Source organism: Pecten maximus, chromosome 4 (assembly GCF_902652985.1).
Source record: "Pecten maximus chromosome 4, xPecMax1.1, whole genome shotgun sequence".
In the NCBI taxonomy this organism is placed as follows: domain Eukaryota; kingdom Metazoa; phylum Mollusca; class Bivalvia; order Pectinida; family Pectinidae; genus Pecten; species Pecten maximus.
The window spans coordinates 17,569,450-17,592,038 of NC_047018.1; the positions used below are offsets into that span (position 1 = coordinate 17,569,450).

The 22,589-nt window shown below is 34.2% G+C and overlaps 1 protein-coding gene across 1 annotated transcript in view; it reads left to right on the forward strand.

Annotated features, from left to right (window-relative positions):
• Positions 1-21,835, forward strand: part of LOC117326414 (receptor-type tyrosine-protein phosphatase alpha-like) — a 31,979-nt gene extending 10,144 nt beyond the window's left edge. The window contains exons 6-23 of the mRNA XM_033883162.1: positions 1,064-1,160; positions 1,362-1,402; positions 2,275-2,732; positions 2,933-3,020; positions 3,464-3,525; positions 4,325-4,361; positions 4,657-4,754; positions 4,877-5,005; positions 10,853-10,998; positions 11,537-11,672; positions 11,891-12,013; positions 13,687-13,762; positions 14,590-14,633; positions 14,909-15,034; positions 15,477-15,602; positions 15,938-16,095; positions 17,061-17,196; positions 19,127-21,835. Coding sequence (XP_033739053.1) covers positions 1,064-1,160; positions 1,362-1,402; positions 2,275-2,732; positions 2,933-3,020; positions 3,464-3,525; positions 4,325-4,361; positions 4,657-4,754; positions 4,877-5,005; positions 10,853-10,998; positions 11,537-11,672; positions 11,891-12,013; positions 13,687-13,762; positions 14,590-14,633; positions 14,909-15,034; positions 15,477-15,602; positions 15,938-16,095; positions 17,061-17,196; positions 19,127-19,186 — 2,141 coding nt within the window. The 3' untranslated portion in view covers positions 19,187-21,835. The remainder of the gene's footprint in view (positions 1-1,063; positions 1,161-1,361; positions 1,403-2,274; positions 2,733-2,932; positions 3,021-3,463; positions 3,526-4,324; positions 4,362-4,656; positions 4,755-4,876; positions 5,006-10,852; positions 10,999-11,536; positions 11,673-11,890; positions 12,014-13,686; positions 13,763-14,589; positions 14,634-14,908; positions 15,035-15,476; positions 15,603-15,937; positions 16,096-17,060; positions 17,197-19,126) is intronic.
• The last annotated feature ends 754 nt before the right edge of the window (positions 21,836-22,589 follow it).

The following is a 22,589-nucleotide window of genomic DNA, read 5'->3' on the forward strand; positions in this document are numbered from 1 at the left end:
TTTGAAGATTCAGAGTGTAGTTCGCACTATTTGTTTTATGCTGTTAAAGTTTCAATCATATCTCCTCTTATGCAATCATTATGCGAGTGTTGGCAAGTTCAGTTTAACTATATAGCTACCTGCTCTGAGTATTAAGATCCTTATTCATGCCAACCATTTTGTAGACTTTCTCGTGACACATTCAACTTTTTCTATGTCTATCATTTGATATAGTCGCCATATAGATATTGTTATCCTCTTACATCTTAGGGGTGCGGACTCACTACTGAAGTATCATGCTTAACACTTTCTCAATTGCAATAATTCTCGAGATCGCTCAAGCTAGGGATCTCTCCTTCATTCAGTCATAACTAGCTAAGCTTGTGATCGCTAAAGCTCGGGGGTTGCATGCCCAATAGTATCATTAGTATTTTAATTGTTTAGGTGTATCTGTTTTAGTAGTGAGTAAAATTTAATTATGTACTATTGTAAGGTGTGTTGATGTAATTTAGTGTAAGAATGAGCAGTCCTTAAGAATGTAAAAAAAAAAAAAAAAAAGATATGAGCCTGAACAAGTAATTGGTTCCATTCAATACATTTTTTAACTTTCATTCTGTTGGTTGTGCTGTGTATAGAACAATGATTATTGTTATGATTTCAATTTAATACAATTTTCCATTTTTAGATAGAATCATCCCCGCTTTCCTTAACTACGGTGGTTACATGTCACAGATTATTCGTTATTCAAGGACTTGCTCCCATTGTCACGATTTCCGTAACATATGTCGACTACTGGCCGAAAAATAATCAATATATATATAAACCCATTATGATTTATTACAAGTAGGCTTCAGTTTGTAAACGTATTCAACATTTTCCGCTGATAAGACACTATATGGTATATTACCATTTGTTTCATTACCAACACAGGGTTTCGAGGGATACAGGATGTTTGATATAATGCCTTGTAGTTCCGCTGTTACCACCCAACATCTCATTTTGGGAATGTGACTTGAAACCAAACTGCTGTTTCAGTATCTTGATACAAGGCGTTGGTGATTCTAATGTAATATATCTATTGCAGCTTCCGAATTGACGATCTCGTTAGCTGTCATCGGCACTAGTATCGTATTGGCAATACTACCACTGGTTGTCCTGGTTTTCGTGATAAAAATGAGAAGGTAATGAGTTTTTATCTTCGTTTTCATATAGTCCTTTCTAATATTACTTTACGATGTCATAACGTATCTATTGTTATTTTGTATTGTTTATTTGAGAAGAATTTAAAAGATTAATAGTAATTTCCCTGGGAAATTCAATATTCATGTATAAAAACATTTTGTTGGTTCCTATCAATACATGTCTTCTTTGTATCCTTTAAGACGACACCATGAACTCAACTATTCACGGAATCAGGAGATAGGTAAGAATATATTTTGTCTTATCAATATGAACTCAACGACACAGATATATTCATGTGTGATCAATATTTACTCAAGGATCTGCTCTGGTGAAAAGTCAAAATTTTCTGATGACTAACTTTTTCAATGTCATACCTCATGTTAAAGGGAAACATACAAGGATATAAAAAATGAAAATAAAACCATATGTCGCTGTGCTTGTTTTTGAGCTATGGATCAAAGATTAGAATTTGACATAAACTGTGATTTTATGATTTTATGTAAATTCTGCTGCTTTGACCATACATACAACAAATCAAAGCAATATCTTAAAAGTGTATTATCAGATATGTATGAATGTTCTTGGAATTGACAAAACTGGCATAGCTTTTTTAAATTTAGAAGTTTAATTTATCTAGCTGATTATTTTTCATTAAATTTTGAATTATAAAATACCCAATTTTTCATCATATTTGCTCTCTCTCTCTCTCTCTGGTGTGACGTCATGAATTGTTATCTATTGATGACGTCATAATACGATGGGGCATAATATCATATTCGATTGATTTCAGATGAAAACTTATCATGGGAATATTTGAAAAAAGTCGTTATTGCATTCTGCTATATGTCGGCTTATTGGTAATTGTCTATATCGTTCTTGAGATATTCGTTCGCTATGCAATGTTATGCGTTTTCGGATGTTTTTAATTCGTTCGATATAAAATCTTTCACATTTTCGACAAACATTGAGATAAATATCGGTTTTGATTTACAGTTCATATTCTAAACTCGGTGGTAAAATATAGAAATGGATTTATTTTAATCACAGTTAAACGTATAATCATTTTTGAATATAGACCAGTTTTCGTATGTAGAATATGTTTATCTGAACCAGGTGTCCAGTATGAAAACACGGCAGTCGACATACACATCGATTCAGACCCGAATCTAATAAGTCAGAGGACGTATGAAGACACGGCAGCGGGCACACATCTTCATACGGAACCAAATCTTATAAGTCAGAGGACGTATGAAAACATGGCAGCGGGCACACACATGTATACAGAACTTGAAAACATGGTAACGGACACACACATGTATACAGAACCAACACAAAAAAAACAGAGGCCGTATGGAACCTTGGAAGAGGACACACACATGTATACCGAACTTGAAACCATGACAGCCGACACACATATATATACAGAACCAATCCATACCAAACTGATGAAGAATGAAATGGTCGGCAATGTCACTCGAGAACAAGAACCACAAAGTGGAACAATGGCAGAAAACCTTATTCTTGAAATCACCAGAAAAGAGGAATCAAATGAGTTTGAAAAGGATTTAAAAGTATATACATATGCAATTAGTTTCATTTATAAAATATAATACCTAGATCTTTTTTGTAAAACTTGTGAATCTTGAAATACTCTGAAACTATACCCTACATGTGTAATGTATTATTATTATTGATAAGGTAATTTATGAGATTTCTTGTAATTTTTGGCACTCTTAATAGGTGCAATGTATAGCATGATTTCTTATTGAAGGAAATTTTGACTGATAGCCAGTTCACTTGTGAAGAGGCAACCAAGGCTGAAAATAAAAGCAGAAACAGAAACAAGACTACACTACCATGTACGTTTTCGTTTTAATCATAAAAGTGTCTTACATCACTTTTTTCATTGCCATTCATTGCATGAATTAATTTTCCGCGAACTCAATGTAACTTGAAGAGCGGCGTGCATTTTTCATGGATAACATACCTTCCTTTGTTTACACTGTTGTATGCTTTGACAAGATACTGCAAGGCCAGTGTCTGGCTGTTCAGTGGCGAAAAACCTAGAATACAAACAAACAAAATATTTTCATATATAAATTATATTTACTGTGAATAGCTTCAGTGATGTGAAATTTTAGTTACTTGATACCTACTATTGAAAAGAGAATTAATACCAAATGCTTTCATTGTTTTGCATATGATGAGAACAGAAAACTTGGGATGAAAATAAGATAAGATAAGATCAAAGAAAAAGAACAATAACAACAGTAAACAGTATTGTTTGTTATTGGGTTTTCAGATGACCATTCCAGGGTGCAGTTGGAAGGAAATCGAAGTTACAGCAATGCCAGCTATATCAAGGTAAGTATTGAACTCGCCATTTAAACAAGTATACATATAAGAGTTTTGCAAGTTGTAAATTAAAAAAAAAGTTTATTGCCTTTGTTATTGATTTATTCATAGAAAACAAGCAATCTCATCAATCGGAGACGAATTAAACTATCTCATCAATTTGAGAAGAATAAAATTATCTAATTAATCGGAGACGAATACTACTGTATCATCAATCGGAGACGAATAAATTACCTAATCAATCGGTGACGAATACTACTGTATTATCGATCGGAGACGAATAAATTTAGCTAATTAATCGGAGACGAATAAATTTAGCTAATTAATCGGAGACGAATAATACTGTATAATCAATCGGAGACGAATAAATTACCTAATCAGTCGGTGACGAATACTACTGTATAATCAATCGGAGACGAATAAATTACCTAATCAATCGGTGACGAATACTACTGTATTATCGATCGGAGACGAATAAATTTAGCTAATTAATCGGAGACGAATACTACTGTATAATCAATCGGAGATGAATACAACTATGTAATCGATATGAGACGATTTCTGTTACATAATGATTACTTTATATTAGTTGGTACTTTGTAAGCTTGAGTGAGAAGTTCTCATTTGAGAATACACTAACAGTATTGGATATGAAGATAAATCAGTCATGCCAACAGGACCGTAATTCTAACTCAGTAAAATACCTTTACAACGAGACTTTAGATATTGTTCTATTGTGAAATTATTACTTCAAGCATAATATAGTCTCACTTTACTCGTTCATCTAATTACGCTTTACCGCTTTTAGGATCTGAGGGAGACAAACACGTATGTGGCAACACAAGGTGTGTATCATGATAAGAAATGTTAATCTGTCTATTAATAAGTGATGTTTTTGTCTCTACAACAGCGAAATGTTCACTGAAAATATTGAAATAGTTTTGCCTTTTGAAATCAGAACATTTTCTAATTACACTATAAAAATCAAAAGGTAAAACCAAACATTATTACAGTTTATTCATGATTTTAGAACCCATCCTAATCAATGACCAACAGTATCAGTAAGTTATCCATTCTCTTTTATAAAGTACATTGATGTTGACCATGAAATTGATGTATATTTCACTCTTAACGTTAAAGGTCCGAAAACTAACACTATTGGCGACTTCTGGGAAATGGTTTGGCAGCTGGAGACGGGAAGGATAGTGACGCTGACACAAGGCATTGAACAAGAAAATGTAATATGCTACTAAAATTAATAAGTGGTTTTAGGCGCTCGAGACAAAGATTATTGTTTGTCTAATCATAACATATTTTCAATACATTGCCCCTTTAACTATAATTTGTCTAATTATTGCAGCCTACAGTTGAAAAATACTGGCCCGATTTTGGTTCTTCAATTGAACACGGCAGCCTGAAGATACGTTTTATATCTTCAAAAACGTATGCAGCATACACAGTTCGGGAGCTGAGACTGGAAAACGTGAATGTAAGTTGTTTTTTTTTGACAAAAGGTTGTGTGTTGTCTTGTAATTTGTCCTTTTTTGCTGAGTCATTTTCACTGCTTTGGCATTTCAAATTGGGTCCTCAGCTTAATTATAAAATTTACGAAATGTTTTGTTTAAAGGTTGATGAAGACTTGAAAGTATATCATGGTATTAAATCTTATATCAATAGAAACAACAAAAGGCTATGTACGGTCATGCTTTGGTTGTCGGATGTGACAAGGCCCTTACTCCTTATGAGACATTACATCATTGTGGGGGTCAACTCAGTTTTTCGCATTTTCTCAGCCAGGCTTCAAGGTATATTAGTGACATTTGGTATGTAACTTCAGTATGAGTAGCTACAGATCAAGTCCGTGTTTGAGGGATTTTGGATAAGGGCCAAGGTCACTTACTATTTTTAGCGGTTGCCGATAAGCGACATGCATTGCTTTAGCAACACTCTCAGATTTCTTGATTAAAGTTGATATCCCTGTACTCAGAAGGGAACACCTATGTATATTTTTGAGTTTTGTTAATTATCAGTTTGCCACATTAAGAAATTCATTGAAGTCTAGTTAAACAATTACATTAATTCTGTCCTCCATTCAGTATAATCTATATGGTCGAATTATGACAATTTTAGGGTACGACAATTGAAATATGGACACAATTAATGTAAACATATTTTACTCTGAATGAATTCATCTTAATGAGTAAGAGGTCATGCAAATAATGGCAAGAACACACTCACTGTGGCGTTGTCTGGTATACAGAGGACTCGGTCATAACATTCATTCGCTATCACAACACTATATTGTCGACATCTTTGATTTAAGATATTTAGTTGCAAACGGCCTTGACCATCATTTTAGTAAAACTCGCCTTCATCAATTAAATATGTTACATGCCGGTCACCATTTTATGATTTTAACGATGAGTTCAGGAACCGTGTTTACCCCTCTGTAGTTCAGTCCATTACATTTTCATTTTCCGCTTCGATGTCCGCCTCCTTATCTTTTTCTGTACCAGCATAAACTGGTCGACATTGTCAAGGGTATCCACTCAGAAGAGTTACTCTCGATATTGAGTTGATATCGATAGGCCTAGTGGCGGAATATTTGTCATCATTCTCTACCTATTTCCTCATCAGGGTCTTCCACCATCGCTGGCCTTCGAGAGGAAAGCTTGCTCGCAGGAATTAGTTTGCAAATGTAACTGACATTAAACTATTACAGATAAAGCATGTTCACGACTAAATTACTCGACCGGTTTAGACGAAGATCTGGGTTGGACAGGGACCGGTATAGACGAAGATCTGGGTTGGACAGAGACTGGTTTAGATGAATATCTGGGTTGGACAGAGACCAGTTTAGACCATTATCGGGGTTGGACAGAGAGCGGTTTAGACGAATATCTGGGCTGGACAGGGACCGGTATAGACAAAGATCTGGGTTGGGCAGAGACCAGTTTAGACGAAGATCTTGGTTGGACAGAGCAAGGTTTATACAGAGTCATTTGTGTTACATGTTAGAAACATAACTTTTGACATTGATATTTATCACATGTGTCCCGTTCCTCCATGTGGTACGGCTGTGTCATAAATATCGCAAGACTTCGTTTAATTTTCTGGGTAGAAGGAAACGCCCGTATGGTAAGCCAAGTTGTCGTTTAATCGCGGAAAAATGTTGATCCAGTATTTTACCAAATTGTATAAGATATCTTTTATGATATATATTTAGGAGATATCTTATATGTTTAGGAGATATCGTATATGTTTATAAGATATCTTATATGTTTATGATATATCTTATGTAAAGTTTATAAGATATTTTATAGATTTATAGGATATCTTATAAACTTTTCTTTAGTATAAAGTATATAAGATATCTCATAAAAGATGTAAGACATCTTATATAATATACCAGCTATCTTATAAAGAACGACACTCTCGTGAGACCGGCAAAACCTTAAGTTCGAGAATGACTGCTCCCTCTGTAAGGTAACTTCTGTATTGTTGGAAGGCACGCGTAACATGCACAATCAACCCCTGTCGCGACCACGATCGCCTAGGCACGGAGCAGATGTCGTGTTGAGCAAACATGACTAAATGGCAATTATAAATCTGTTTCAAACCATTATATGTAGTTTCAGCTTCATCTTGGCTCCTTCATCGAGTGGAGTAGAGTTCATGATCTCAAATTCAAATCTCGTATAATCGAATTATATAATATATCTTATATAATTTCCTTCATAAGATATTTTATATAATATATCAGATATCTCATATAATATATAAGATATCTTATACAATGTTTAAGATATCTTATTTGATTTTATTTATAAGAAATCTTACATCTTTAAGAGATATCGTATACATTATATAAGATATCTTATAGGAAAAGTATGTAAGATATCTCATTTATTATATAAGATGTCTTATAGGAAAAGAATGTAAGATATCTCATTTATTATATTAGATATCTTATAGGAAAAGTATGTAAGATATCTCATTTATTATATAAGATATCTTATACAGGTTATAAGATATCTAATAATAAAAGATATCTTATATGATTTGGTGATAAATGACAACTTGCCTTACCATATATTCGAGCCATATTTCTTATATAGAAACGAAAACTTGAAAGTTTTTGAAGAGCACATTCGTGGCTATGTCATATGAAATTAATCAAACTCGCCTAATGCCTCGAGGCACATTAAACTACTAAACAAATTTAATAAATTCCGTATCACATAGCCACTCATGTAAAATCCTCTGTATGTAAACGAACTTGCTATGGTTATAACCAGAGGTCATTATATTTCATAGGTTTTGCCATTATTAGCATAAACCCAATGCATACATTTTTATATATCTTATTGTGTTTTTCTCCGGTTAACAAATTTCTTTCCTATAAAGAACTCTGTGAGACAGGGCTCTCCGATCTCCGCATTATTGTACGTCTTGATAGCCGAGTCCCCCGGACAGACAATTATAAAAAATAATGACATATGCGGAATGCCGATCTCTATGTCGGAAAAAGTGTCTAAAATCTTCCAACATGCAGATGACACCACTCCGACACTTTCTAATAAGCAGTATTTAATGGAAGTGTTTAAAGTTTTAGATATGTATAGTCGGTCAGCGGGTGCAAATTTAATCAATTAAAGACTGAATTATTATGAATCGGTAAAGCAAATGTATCTGAAAGTGCTTGTAGAATGTTTCAATTTAAATTGTTAAAAGAGGTTATTATTATCCTTAGTGTACATCTTGGATCTAATAGATCATTGTGCAATGAACTAAACTGGAATAATAAGGTGGATTCGATCAAAACACTTTTAAAATCATGGTAAAGTGACTGTTATATCGTCAGTGTTGTTATCAAAATGCTGGTATACGCACGCTCGCGGTGACAAGTATACCAGAGGCTACCAAAAATTGGCTTAAAAGTATGTGTTTGGGGTTTTTTGTGGGGAAATAAAGCTCATCTGGTATCGTATAAAACTATTATCGGAGAGAAACGGAACGGGGTTTGCAAATTCCGGATGTAGATTTAAAGCAAAAGGCTTTCAGGATAAACTTTTCATTTAGGTTACAGCTTAACAATGTAAATGTACTTACGTTATGGCATGATACATGTAAATATTTCATATCTGATATTGATGATATGAAAGTGGGCATTCTGGGCCTGCATTGTGATTGCAACAGCCGTCAAATAGCAACTATTCCTACATTTCATTAGGAAGTGCTATCTGCGTGGTCGCAGTGTCGTGATTTTTTAGATTTTATTCTAAATGTCCAACAAATATATTGTCAGCCTGTTTTTTGTAATGCTATGGTTGCTGAAAATGGAAAAACCATTATACATTTTATGACAAACTTTTCATAGATGCACGCTTGATACAGTTGAAACATTTTATTTACGAGTGTGTTCCGGGTTTCCTCTCCAAATCGGCCATTACTGAAATAATCCTCGAACTAAATCCGGAGATAGAAAAAAGTTGGAATTATGGCCACTTATTCATCCATTAAAGAATGTTTATCACAAACTTAATACAGTTGAACAACACTGTAATCCGATATCGGGTAACGGTATATATCCTCGTCACCTAATGATAAACGATGTAGGCACGCCGTTTGTCCCGCAGACTACACGTGAAATTTACAAATCGCTCGTGCGGCGTGTTTTCACTAAGCCAGTGTCAATTGAGTACTGGTCTGGTATTTTTCCCAATTTTGAATTGAATCTTGTTTTTCAAATCGTGAATGCATCTTATTAACCGAGTGATTGTGTTGAAGATTCTTATTAAGTCATTTTCACGGAAGACAATCTATTCCGATTCAACATGCGTGATACTGATATATGTCCGGTTTGTGAGGGGAGAACGGAAAACATCATTCATCTTTTCATTGAGTGCCCAAGTTTATATAAATTCAATAAATATCTTATTAGTTTGATTGAGAATCTTTTTTCTAATGAGGATGTTGCGGTTTTGATTTCAATAAAATACGAGACAATGATCCTTTTCGGTCTTATTGAAAAGCCAAAGTTTTTGAATTTTCATTTTGTAAATTTCATGCTCTCTGTTGCGAGATTTTGTATCTTTAAACGGTGCAACCTAAGGATGTGTGGCGAAGGTTTCGCTGATGTAAAACCTTTCTTTAAGTTCACTATCAAGAAATATATTCAATACAGTTTTGTCTGTCTGTCTGTATTATCGTTCAAAACAGAATGTTACTTTATTTTCAAAATATTTTGAAAACCTTTATTCATTTGTACATGTTTACTATGATTTATATTGTCTAAATAAATTGATGACTTATAAGAACTTGAACGATTAAATGATTAGATTATATTGTTTTATATAATTGTATAATTATTTACGTAAGTATTGTTTACTTATTAATCAATTTGTCTTGTTCTATTTTTTGGCGGTGAGTGTGTGCGAGTGAAGGTGGTGTGTGGGTGAGGACGTTTAAGTTGTGTGATACTGCTTTTAACGAACTGTGCATATGTGTATGTATGTGTGATGTACGTTCCAATTTGTTGATTAAAATCTTTTGAAAAAAATAGAGTGGTGGACCAGTTAGTCGAGGATTACGCGTTCGATCCCTAGTGCACACGCTACTTTTTTTTCCTGTTACATTCGATGCCGTTTGCCACTACAAATGCGAGTTATACCTGTTACATTCGGTGCCGTTGACCACTACAAATGCGAGTTATACCTGTTACATTCGGTGCCGTTGACCACTACAAATGCGAGTTATACCTGTTACATTCGGTGCCGTTGACCACTACAAATGCAAGTTTTAGAAGAATGGGATACTTCTTTTGATATAGAACCTGGATTTTTTGTTCAGGCCGAATACATTTGAAAGGGGGTGTAGTGTGTCAGGTTTTAATTGTAAATAATGTATAAAGTGGTATCGTCACCTTGTAGCTTCGCGCTTAGGGAATTTTCCCTTTTAGCTCAGTCTGTAGAGAGGCTGACCAATTAGCCGAGTCGCAGGTCCAATCCTCGGTGGATACACTCTTATTATCTGTTACACATATTAACAAGCAATAACTCTTTCCTGATCGGTCATCAATTCAGCTCAGTTTAAGTAATATATTATTGCATTTCATGACTGTTTAAAAAAAAAAGTAATTTTTGTGTGGATAAATATGACGAACTTTTCAAGGAGTCAAAATTCCAGAGCGTCTTTCTCTTAATTACTTTAAAATGCTTTCCGAGTGTTCGACCAGTTAGGCAAAAAGCTGTAACCTGGAACCAATATTTTGAGAAATAACAAGGTGTTCGATTCAGGCGTTTGTTCACGGCATCGTAATCTACCTGTATTGCAGTCTGATGAGAAGAGAGTAATCAGCCAATTCCATTTCACTAAGTGGCCGGACCACGGGACACCTGACGTCATGCATTTTGCGCTCCTTCTGCTCCATGTGAATTCCATCAGTTCAAAGTTTTCCGGACCAATGGTTGTCCACTGCAGGTAAGGTCATACATTTTTTTATGAATATTTAATAACGGAAAGACTCATCTTCTTTGCATATTACAAAGTCGAAGCAGATCAATGGTTCTTCATCACAAGATTGACAAATTCAACATCATGATTGCAAGACCGAACCACCATCCCTCCATTGCAAGTTTAACATTCGTGTAACGATCAGGACGTTAAACAACTAAAACGCACTAGGTTCAGATCCATTTAGTTATAATTCATTTTAGGTAGTCTTCTACTCCTTGTAGTTCAGACTGGTCATACAATGTGTTTCGTTGTAGAATGAAAGTTTCATACACCAGCTTTTAAGTACCTGACTTGCACTTATTGTAGGAGAATTAAAGTTTCCTAAACCAACTTTGAGTTTACAACATGCACTGCAGCCTGCTTTTTTACTCTCTTATGTTGTAGGAGAATTAAAGTTTTCTACACCAGCTTTAACGTTTTTACTCTCTTCTGTTGTAGAAGAATTAAGTTTTCTACACCAGCTTTTAAGTACCCGACATGCACTGTCATTTTTGTGTTGTAGCGCTGGCGTTGGACGTACAGGAACATTTATTGCACTAGACGTCTTGTTCCAAAACGGGAAACTCACGGGTAGGGTGGATCCACTTGCATACATAAAGAGCATGGGAATGGATAGAACGGGTATGGTGCAGACAAAAGTAAGAAACTTGAGCAATCACACTCCATAAATGTATGGAAATATACCTTCAATACTTCACTACATTACTTTCAAAGTTTATTTTACATATTGTTTAACTTTTTGATCACTAATTTTTATTAGGGTTAACAATATTTCATATTTTCAAGTAATTCATTTGTATCAATTTATTACCAGACTGCAAGAAATGTGTCATTAAATCGGTTAATGCATTTACAGTCACAGTACGTGTTTATATACCGGGTCTTGGTGGAGCTTTTCCTCATTGACAACACTTATCTGGAAATCGGCGATTTCAGTTCTAAATGCCTAAATTCATCACGCCTCCTTCGGGAATACAAGGTAATTATGGATTGCTATGAAAGATAGGAACGTTATTTAGCACTGAGCTATAAACAATTAGGTCACGCCTTCTAAATGAGAGCAAATTTTGAATAAATGAACACAATTTAACATATTTGTATGAATTTGTGAATAGTTTAATAAAGTTACCGTTAAAGCGAGTGTCATCGATAACGCAGAATAATCGTACCTTTTGGAACACCTAATCGTGTTCTGCCTTTCCTCTTCATTGTACGCTTTTTGATGATTTGTCGTTTAATCGAATCATCATTACGGTTTTATTTCTCTGTCAGAATTCTCGTTTTGTTTGTTCAAGTACCTTGCAAATTAGTGAAAGTGGTCTTATGTAGAATATAATGCCTACTTATATTATGGGTGTGTATTATTTGAGATAAGCTATCAGTCTTGTTTAAAACTATCCTGCTTAGCAGTTTATTATTATTGTCGTGCGAAATTAATACGGAGCTGTTAATATGATAGAAATGAAATTCCTTATTTCGGTATTGTCATTGGTGATTTTCGGTGAGTGGATTTCGGTGTTTCCATTGGTGGATTTCGGTGTTGTCATTGGTGGATTTCGGTGTTGTCATTGGTGGATTTCGGTGTTTCATTGGTGGATTTCGGTGTTTCCATTTTTTGGATTTCGGTGTTGTCATTGGTGGATTTCGGTGTTGTCATTGGTTGATTTCGGTGTTTCATTGGTGGATTTCGGTGTTTCCATTGGTGGATTTCGGTGTTGCCATTGGTGGATTTCGGTGTTGCCATTGGTGGATTTCGGTGTTGTCATTGGTGGATTTTGGTGTTGTCATTGGTGAATTTTGATGTAGTTGGTGGATGATTTTCCAAATACAAACCTATTTACATAGGTACAAACACTGATGTGATGATGTTATAATAAAGTCGCTTATTATCAATGCAGTAAGGGAGTTTTTTGGCCAACGTAGTGATTGGAGTTTCATTGCAAACTTATGGGCTTGTTTTGGACCAGGCAGTAAGCATACATAGAGGATATCTAACTGTGTCTTCAGTAATACCAAATATATTTCACGAGTGGGGCTAATATTTTGGTATTTTTCACTCGTGCTGCGCACTCGTGAAAAATACCAAAATATTAGCCACACGAGTGAAATATATTTGGTATTACTGAAGACACTGTTAGATATTCTGTTTATTACATTTTTTTCAACGAAAACCCTACCCCGTATGCTAACTAGGACTACAGCGATAATTTGTAAACAAAAACAGTAGTTTCCCCTGTCCAGGTGCTGACATATATGTCGGGCTCTCTGATTGGTCAATTATTTTGGTATTTTCCAATCTTTAATTTGATTGGTCAAATCAGCAAAAGTGATATTTCTCACTAGTGAAAAATATGATTGAAAAATATCACTTTTATAGAATGAATAATTAATGATATTTCACTGGTAAAAATGTAATAAATATGTTTATAACCTCAAGCCAGTGTTCGTTCCATCATCATACCTGCTCGTCTTCAGTTTTGTTTTTGTTTTGTTTTTATTTTACATAAAATAAATCACATTTGAAATATACGATCTGTCATCACTGTTAACATACTATCGGGATACTATCCACATGATTGTTATTGGTTATAACACCAAGCTATTATTGTAGAATTGTTATACAGCTTATTCATAAATTTCTTATCTTGGCAGAGACTCACTGGCAATCGTCCAACCATACCAATATACCAAAACACGGGTAAAAACAGAGACCCCGAATTATTGCCAGGTAAGTAGGTCAAGTAAAGCGGGAAATAAGACCACCTGGAGTTGCAGATGTCGAACCATGACGTCATTAGAAAGTTTATCTAAGCTCACCAAATGAATATTTCACAGAAATGTAACCTGGGAGACGATTAAAGTATATGGATTGAATTATAATATCAAAGTTTGACCAGATATGCATTGATGCACATACACATTTTTTACGTTTTTCTTTTGGCAGAATATGTCTGTGCTTTGGCAAGCTCACGCATTCGGCGTTCATCCATTTTGTATAGAATAATAACCCGCCAGTTGCATTATGGGACTATTTCGCATAGAAACTTGGTCTGTCGGACCCAGTTATTATTTTTGGGAATTTCCCGTTTACTTTCATATGTACATATTTTTCTCCAGCTCTTAATTCGTTAATGTGTTAGGTATTTATAAAGTCTGAAAACTGTGAAAAAAAACAACTCGAAATGTAATTCCTTTCGGTGTATGAGGCTTCAATATTTATGTATTTTACATTTCACTGTCACTGGAACCTCTCTATAATTACTAAACGTACGTCCGTAACGCTGCAAATCACTTTATTTTCATCCTTGCCATATAAATGGGGTTATTCTGATGCAACGGAGAGGAAGATTATACCACTGATACAGTATGGGAACGGAACATTGTACACTTACAAATACGAAAATATATCTGCATATACTAGATTCATGTAATATGCATATATGAATGACACAATTATTTGATTTAGTAGAGCAAGTCCTGTAAACTAGGAACTGTCTGCATTTTCCCCATGTAAACAGCAAATCTATCCCTCACACCGTACTGTTTTGTTTTCAGGTCCTGCAAAAAAGAAAGACTATATCAACGCCGTGATCCTCCCGGTAGATAAATCAATATTACCATATTGTAAAATGCTCATCGTTTCATAAGAATTTGTAAACAAGGAACATATATTACAAGTACTAATAACATATTACGAATTAAGAGTTATACATTTGTGATTAAATAGTTAAGTTTTATTTCTGTCATTCGAACAACTGCCGTCAACAACATCTATAACGCTATGGGAATCCCCTGTGATCGTTTAGCTCTATCACTGATGTTTTACGGATCGTTATTGCAAATGAATTGTATATTTATTTTCATTGTCTTTAAGAGTGTTCACAACTATGAGGGATACATAGTTACACAGTGGCCACTCCCGGACACTGCTGGTGACTTCTGGGCCATGATATACGACTACAAGTCTACAGCTGTAGTCATTCTGGACAGCGATGCTGACGTCAGTGTTTATTTTTTAATTGTCAACTCGAATGCAACAATCCAGTTGCAATTCCTGAATTCAGAAACAACCGAAAAACAAGTTTAATGAATTGTTTTATGACGATTATGCACTAATAATGCTTAGTATATATATTCATTAGCCATTCTAAGACGGACTGCTTATATCAGTGTAATTTCACAATTTAACATTATTGTCCTGTTTTTTGTTAATTTAACGAACTGTACGATACATGTAGCAATTTTAATTTGTTTGGGTACGCTTTAGATAAACCTTATCAGGAGCTATTTACACCACAAATTAAGATAAAAAAAACCGACAGGAACGTTTAGACATATGATAAATTTCAGCCTTTCATATTGTACGCGAGTCCCTTCTATGTCCAGAACTGATACTTGTAATTGCCCATTACATTTACATTATTACGTGTTGTCTTAAACAGGATCCAGACCTGATTCCATCACAGGAGGACTCTGAGGTAACAGCAGGGAATTTTTCTGTACATACTTTGAGTAGCCCTCGTACTGTAGGTTCCATCTCCGTCTCAGAAGTCTACCTTACTAAAGCAGTAAGTTCATTGTTATTCGAAAATATCTACTCTTCGTATGAATCTAAACACACCATGCGATAACTATATAGGGAAAGTTTTGATTGGTTGGACTAAATAGCGATGTAAACTCTTTTCTTACAGATTGTTCCCAATTTAACATTCAGTGAAACTTCGATTAAACTACAATTCCTTTTTAAGTAAGATATGCATCATGATGAAGGAACTCGACTTATGCATGTCTAAAATGACGACAGAATGTTACATCCGATACAATTAAACAACTTTTCAAAACAAACAAAAACCAAGCAAATATACTTCTTGACATAAGGTATGAATTCGTTTTCTGTTTATAGAGAGATGATAACTCTTACCAAATCAAGATATTCAGAATGTGTGACTGGCCTCAGGACAAACAAACATGTGTTGAGGGTTGTATGAAGCAAATGGTGAACGCCTCACAGGAATGTCAGAGAAACACCGTTACTCATGGTCCCATCACCGTTGTATGCAGGTCTGTATCACATGATCGGAAACCATATTTTCCCTATATGCTTGTCGCCCTTTCCATAAATCATCAGTAAGAAATCTGGTAGTTGTTCATGTAATGTAAAACGGAGAGTACTAGTGTTGCTCCACTTTGGCCGGAGAAGAACGGCAAAATCGTGGAAACGGGGTAAAAAATTAAATCGCTACTTGTCCTGAATGACTGAATTAATTTATAAAAATTGATTTTGTTGAGAATTGGTCCCGATTAATAAATGGCCCAAGGAAATTAAATGTCGTATAAATGAGGAGTGATACTCCTATGAGGCCGGTCGACTAGGGTTAACATAGCGAGAAGGTTTTAAAATAATTCTTCTTCTTTACGAATGACAGGATTTAGTTTGAACCATTGTTGGAAGAAGCAGCAAAAAATAGGAAAATATTTATAATATAAGTTAAATAAGAGCATTTTAAAAACAATAACCAGGTTAGCAATGCAGGTACTTTGGGCCTCTTGTTTACTAACTGTTTTGTTACCCTGCCAACTTCCGGTAACTTATAACTATACGGTTGATCAGTTATTCGTTTACATTGCATCTACGTTGCTAATTCATTAAGAACGTTTTTCCTATCACAAATAAATTCCTTTGATTTATGAAAGTCTCTCTTACTTACAAAGTGAAGGAATCGTAAAAAGTTTAGATGGTTGTTTAGGTTACCTTAGAAACAATTCTTTAGACTAAGAAGTATCAAGAAAAAATACTTTCTTTTTAGGTTTTGGGTTGGTTCATATAACATTTTCATTTAGAATATTTGTAGCCAACCCCTATGAGCTCCAGAGCGGATCTCTAACGCAAATTTTCTTAAATAGTGTCAAATTGGTACAAATATTACAACTACACATTACAGATGCAGTATCAACTCAACCCCCCTGCCCAATCTTCAACGTGAATTTTACATGGACATAATATAATATTCCGAATCCCTTTGCAGGAATGGGTCTTCAATATGTGGAATATTTTGCACCGTTGCCAATGCCATAGAAAACATCAACCTCAACCAGAGGACAAGCCTGATTCAGGTGGTGAGACAGCTCCAGCTTCGATGTCCGTCTTTCATTGGCACTTATGTAAGTTAGCTCTCATAACTTATGATGACATTCAAAGCTAAATAAGTATATTTCATTTTGGGAAGATACAACAGACAAGTCGAGTACTAGCGCGACATAAGTTCGTATATTGGTAGCATTTGTTGAAAGCCGGACTGTATGCAATTTACCTATCCTATACTGATTTTGTTAGCAGCATTATTGTAATTAAAAGTGTGACTTTTATGTTTACGAGAATGTGTGGGTGTGGATGTGAATGTTTACGAGAATGTGTGGGTGTGGATGTGAATGTGATGTGTGCATGACTGAATGTGTAAAATGTCTGTGTTTGTGTGTTTAAATGTTCTTCATAGTGATTTGACATTGATGTGTTTTAACCATAGGACGTGACTTACCTAACTGTATCGAGTGTTAAATAGTAACTCATGTGTAGACGTGTAGTTTTGTGATAATGAATACATTTATGCCGTTACATTTATGTATTTTCATTTCAAAAATTTCTGTAATATACATTTCGGTGCCACGGTGGTCGAGTAGTTAAGGTGTCCCGACACTTTATCGCTAGCGCTCCACCTCTGGGTTGTGAGTTCGAAACCCACGTGGGGCAGTTGCCTGGTACTGACCATAGGCTGGTGGTTTTTCTCCGGGTACTCCGGCTTTCCTCCATCTCCAAAACCTGGCACGTCCTTAACTGACCCTGGCTGTTAATAGGGCGTTAAACAAAATAAGCCCAATATACATTTAGCTAGCTTTCTATATTATTCTCTTAATATCCTATCCATTCGTGAAAAGAATTTATATATGTTTGCCTGTTAATTAATTTTTGTATTTCATTTTATTGAAATATGTAAGCATGTAGACAAGGGACACACATAGAGGGAATGGAAACTGTCTTTATCTGCTAATAACGATATAGCGAGATGACAAGGAGCTAGACCCCATTGTCCGTATACTGTGTCTCTGGGGACTTCATTCGCCATCGCGAAGAGAGACAAATTGGCATGTGAACAAGTCATTGGAATCAAATTTTATACTATCGTGATATCAGTTGTTTTAACAACATGTAATAGATTGAAATCTTAGGTAAATCATGAATTTATTTATTTGATTGACATCATATTTAAAATTTTGATGACAGCAGTATTGTGTAAAAAAGAGATGTTATAGGGTTCTTGAAATATACAACCATAATGTGCACTCTTTTCTCCAAAAATACTACTCTAACCGTTTCAGTTGATGAATCGGTAAAACAAAAGAAAAACATATCTAGAGAAGTTTGCTGATTTTTTTACGTAATGGACGCATAGTATTTGTAGTATATGAAAATTATAGAAATATACTAACGTAGTATGAACAACTATTCAATTGTGTCAAGTTTTGAATCAACGAAAACCAGGATACATTCTATGGTTACTGATTAAATTTTTTGAAACATTATTGTTATTAAGTTATCAAAATTTTGCATTGAATTTAGCTAATATTTAGCAAGTTTTCCTCCAGAAGAATTCGTCCATTTTTCCATTATTTAACCAATGAAAAGCTGAATAAATTTTACATTACTTGATCAAGCTTTATAACAAACTATTTTGAAAACTGAATGTTGCACCAACTAGCATGACTCTTGTCAAATATATTCTATTTCACCTAATGTCTGAATGGTATATAAGTAGCATGATATAGCGGCAGTCACGTTTTCACGGCTCAGTACACAAAAAACAAAAGCGCAAGCTACATCGGTCACCAAACTGGTTGAATCTATTATTCTTTTATATGTCCTGATTTAGACTATATGTCCAGTGCGTACAAACTTATCATGTTTTATGTGGTGATTGTGTTGAATTTCTTAATATCTTTTCGAACTCATTGTAATGCATTAAATAGATGCCATAATATATGTTGCTTTTTGTTTGAATTTATGGAACAATAATTCGAAAATTTCATTAAATTCCAGGAAAGCTACGTCATATGCAATCGAGAAGTAAAGTCACACTTCGCCTCTTTGTCAAAATAATAAACCTTCAAAGGACCATCCACAAAGTATTGTTTTCAATACCAAAACTTCGAGGGACCATCCAAGCATTGATGTTTTCAATATCAAAACTTCAAAGGACCATCCGCAACTTGATGTTATCGATACCAAAACTTCAAAGGACCATCCGCAACTTGATGTTATCGATACCAAAACTTCAAAGGACCATCCGCAACTTGATGTTATCGATACCAAAAATAAGAAGGTTAATCTACAAAATGATATTTGTGAGAGACCATCTTTTTCAGAGCATAGTTCCAACATTTTGATAGAGTAGTATTTGGTATCATCCTAACATACAAGCTATCAGCAACAAATGTGTTATTCTTTTGATAGGAAAGATAGTGAAATACCCTTTATTGTTCAATGCTCACACATTTACAATATGAATCTTTTAAAATGAAATATGTGGTATATATCTTGTGAATCGATAAACAGTCAAGCTTGTATATAAAGGCCACTTAATTGAGCAGAGAATGTGGTATTTATAGTATGTATGATTAAATTTCGTTCGGGAGTAGAACAACTTTTATAGACAGCCATTTTGGATTAGAGGTAATTGAAGGTTTTGAAGGAAATCTTTACTCAGTATAGTATGTTTAACACGCGATTTTACATGTGTTGTAGCCCAGTAGTGGCATGGTGTATTTGTTTAGACGGGATTATATCTCTTATACGTCATTTCAAAATTATCTGCAGTTTTGAGTAATGTAGATAGTAACACTTAAATGGGAAACTTGCTGTGAATGTATTCAATTGTAAAGCGGTTACGGTTGACTAATTAATGCCGGTGAATAAGATAAAAATGTGAAATCTAAAAAAAATAAAAATGAATTAATAAATAAAAACCAAATAGAAAAAAAAATAATGAACGAAAAAGTGTAATAAATCTAACGAAATTTTTCATGAAGTTAATACCACATTTACTGTTGACGGCATAAAGACGTACAGCACGTCACTGTAATACATCTGTATATGTTCAGGTGTGTTAGATATTTGATGAGTTTTACCGTCCAATCAATAAAGACGTACAGCACGTAACTGTAATACATCTGTATATGTTCAGGTGTGTTAGATATTTGATGAGTTTTACTGTCCAATCAATAAAGACGTACAGCACGTCACTGTAATACATCTGTATATGTTCAGGTGTGTTAGATATTTGATGAGTTTTACTGTCCAATCAATAAAGACGTACAGCACGCCACTGTAATACATCTGTATATGTTCAGGTGTGTTAGATAGTACTGTCAAATCAATAAAGAATCACTATTACAAATTACCATATGGCGGTACAAAAGTGCATTGAATCATGAATTGGACATTGTTATTCATATGTAAATAATTGTTTTGCTTTATATCACCTTTGGTGTATTCAAATATATATATTCAAACAGTTATATCTTTATTAACCCTTCTTGTACTGATATATGTATGAATAGTTTTATAAATAAGTTGAATAACGTATTGCATTGAAGCATTGGTGTTAATATTATTAGTTTCATAAGGGTATCAAACAAATTATTTGCAAACTGTATGAATACTAATATATCAATAGTTGTAATATTACCCATATTGATATATCACTAGTTCTAATGTTACCCATACTGGTATATCACTAGTTCTAATGTTACCCATACTGGTATATCACTAGTTCTAATGTTACCCATACTGGTATATCACTAGTTCTAATGTTACCTACACTGATATATCACTAGTTCTAATGTTACACATACTGATATATCACTAGTTATAATATTACCCATACTGAATATATCACTAGTTCTAATGTTACCCATACTGGTATATCACTAGTTCAAATGTTACCCATACTGGTATATCACAACTTCTAATGTTACCCTACTAGTATATCACTAGTTCTAATGTAACCAATACTGGTATATCACTAGTTCTAATGTTACATACACATACTAATATATCACTAGTTCTAATGTTACCCATACTGATATATCACTAGTTCTCATGTTAGCCATACTGACATATCACTAATTCTTATGTTACCCATACTGATATATCACTAGTTCTAATGTTACCCATACTGATATATCACTAGTTCTAATGTTACCCATACTGATATATCACTAGTTCTCATGTTAGCCATACTGACATATCACTAATTCTTATGTTACCCATACTGATATATCACTAGTTCTAATGTTACCCATACTGATATATCACTAGTTATAATGTTACCCATACTAATATATATCACTAGTTCTTATGTTACCCATACTGATTATATATCACTAGTTCTTATGTTACCCATACTGATATATCACTAGTTCTAAGGTTATCCATACTGATATACCACTAGTTCTAATGTTACCCATACTGATATATCACTAGTTCTAATATTACCCATAGTGATTTATCAATAGTTCGAATGTTACCCATACTGGTATATCATTAGTTCTAATGTTACCCATACTGGTATATCACTAGTTCTAATGTTACCCATACTGGTATATTACTAGTTCTAATGTTACCCATACTGAATATATCACGAGTGCTAATGTTACCCATACTGATATATCACTAGTTATAATGTTACCCATACTGATATATCACTAGTTCTAATATTACCCATACTGATATATCACTAGTTCTAATGTTACCTATACTGGTATATCATTAGTTCTAATGTTACCCATACTGGTATATCACTAGTTCTAATGTTACCCATACTGGTATATCACTAGTTCTAATATTACTCATACTGAATATATCACGAGTGCTAATGTTACCCATACTGGTATATCACTAGTTATAATGTTACCTATACAGGTATATTACTAGTTCTAATGTTACCCATACTGAATATATCACGAGTGCTAATGTTACCCATACTGATATATCACTAGTTATAATGTTACCTATACTGGTATATCACTAGTTCTAATGTTACCCATACTGGTATATCACTAGTTCTAATGTTACCCATACTGGTATATCACTAGTTCTAATGTTACCCATACTGGTATATCACTAGTTCTAATATTACTCATACTGGTATATCACTAGTTCTAATGTTACCCATACTGGTATATCGCTGGTTCTAATGTTACTCATACTGGTATATCACTAGATCTAATGTTACCCATACTGATATATCAATAGTTCTAATGTTACCCATACTGGTATATCACTAGTTCTAATGTTACCCATACAGGTATATTACTAGTTCTAATGTTACCCATACTGAATATATCACTAGTTCCAATATTACCCATACTGATATATCACTAGTTCTTATGCTACCAATACTGATATATCACTAGTTCGAATATTACCCATACTGATATATCATTAGTTCTAATGTTACCTATACTGGTATATCATTAGTTCTAATGTTACCCATACTGGT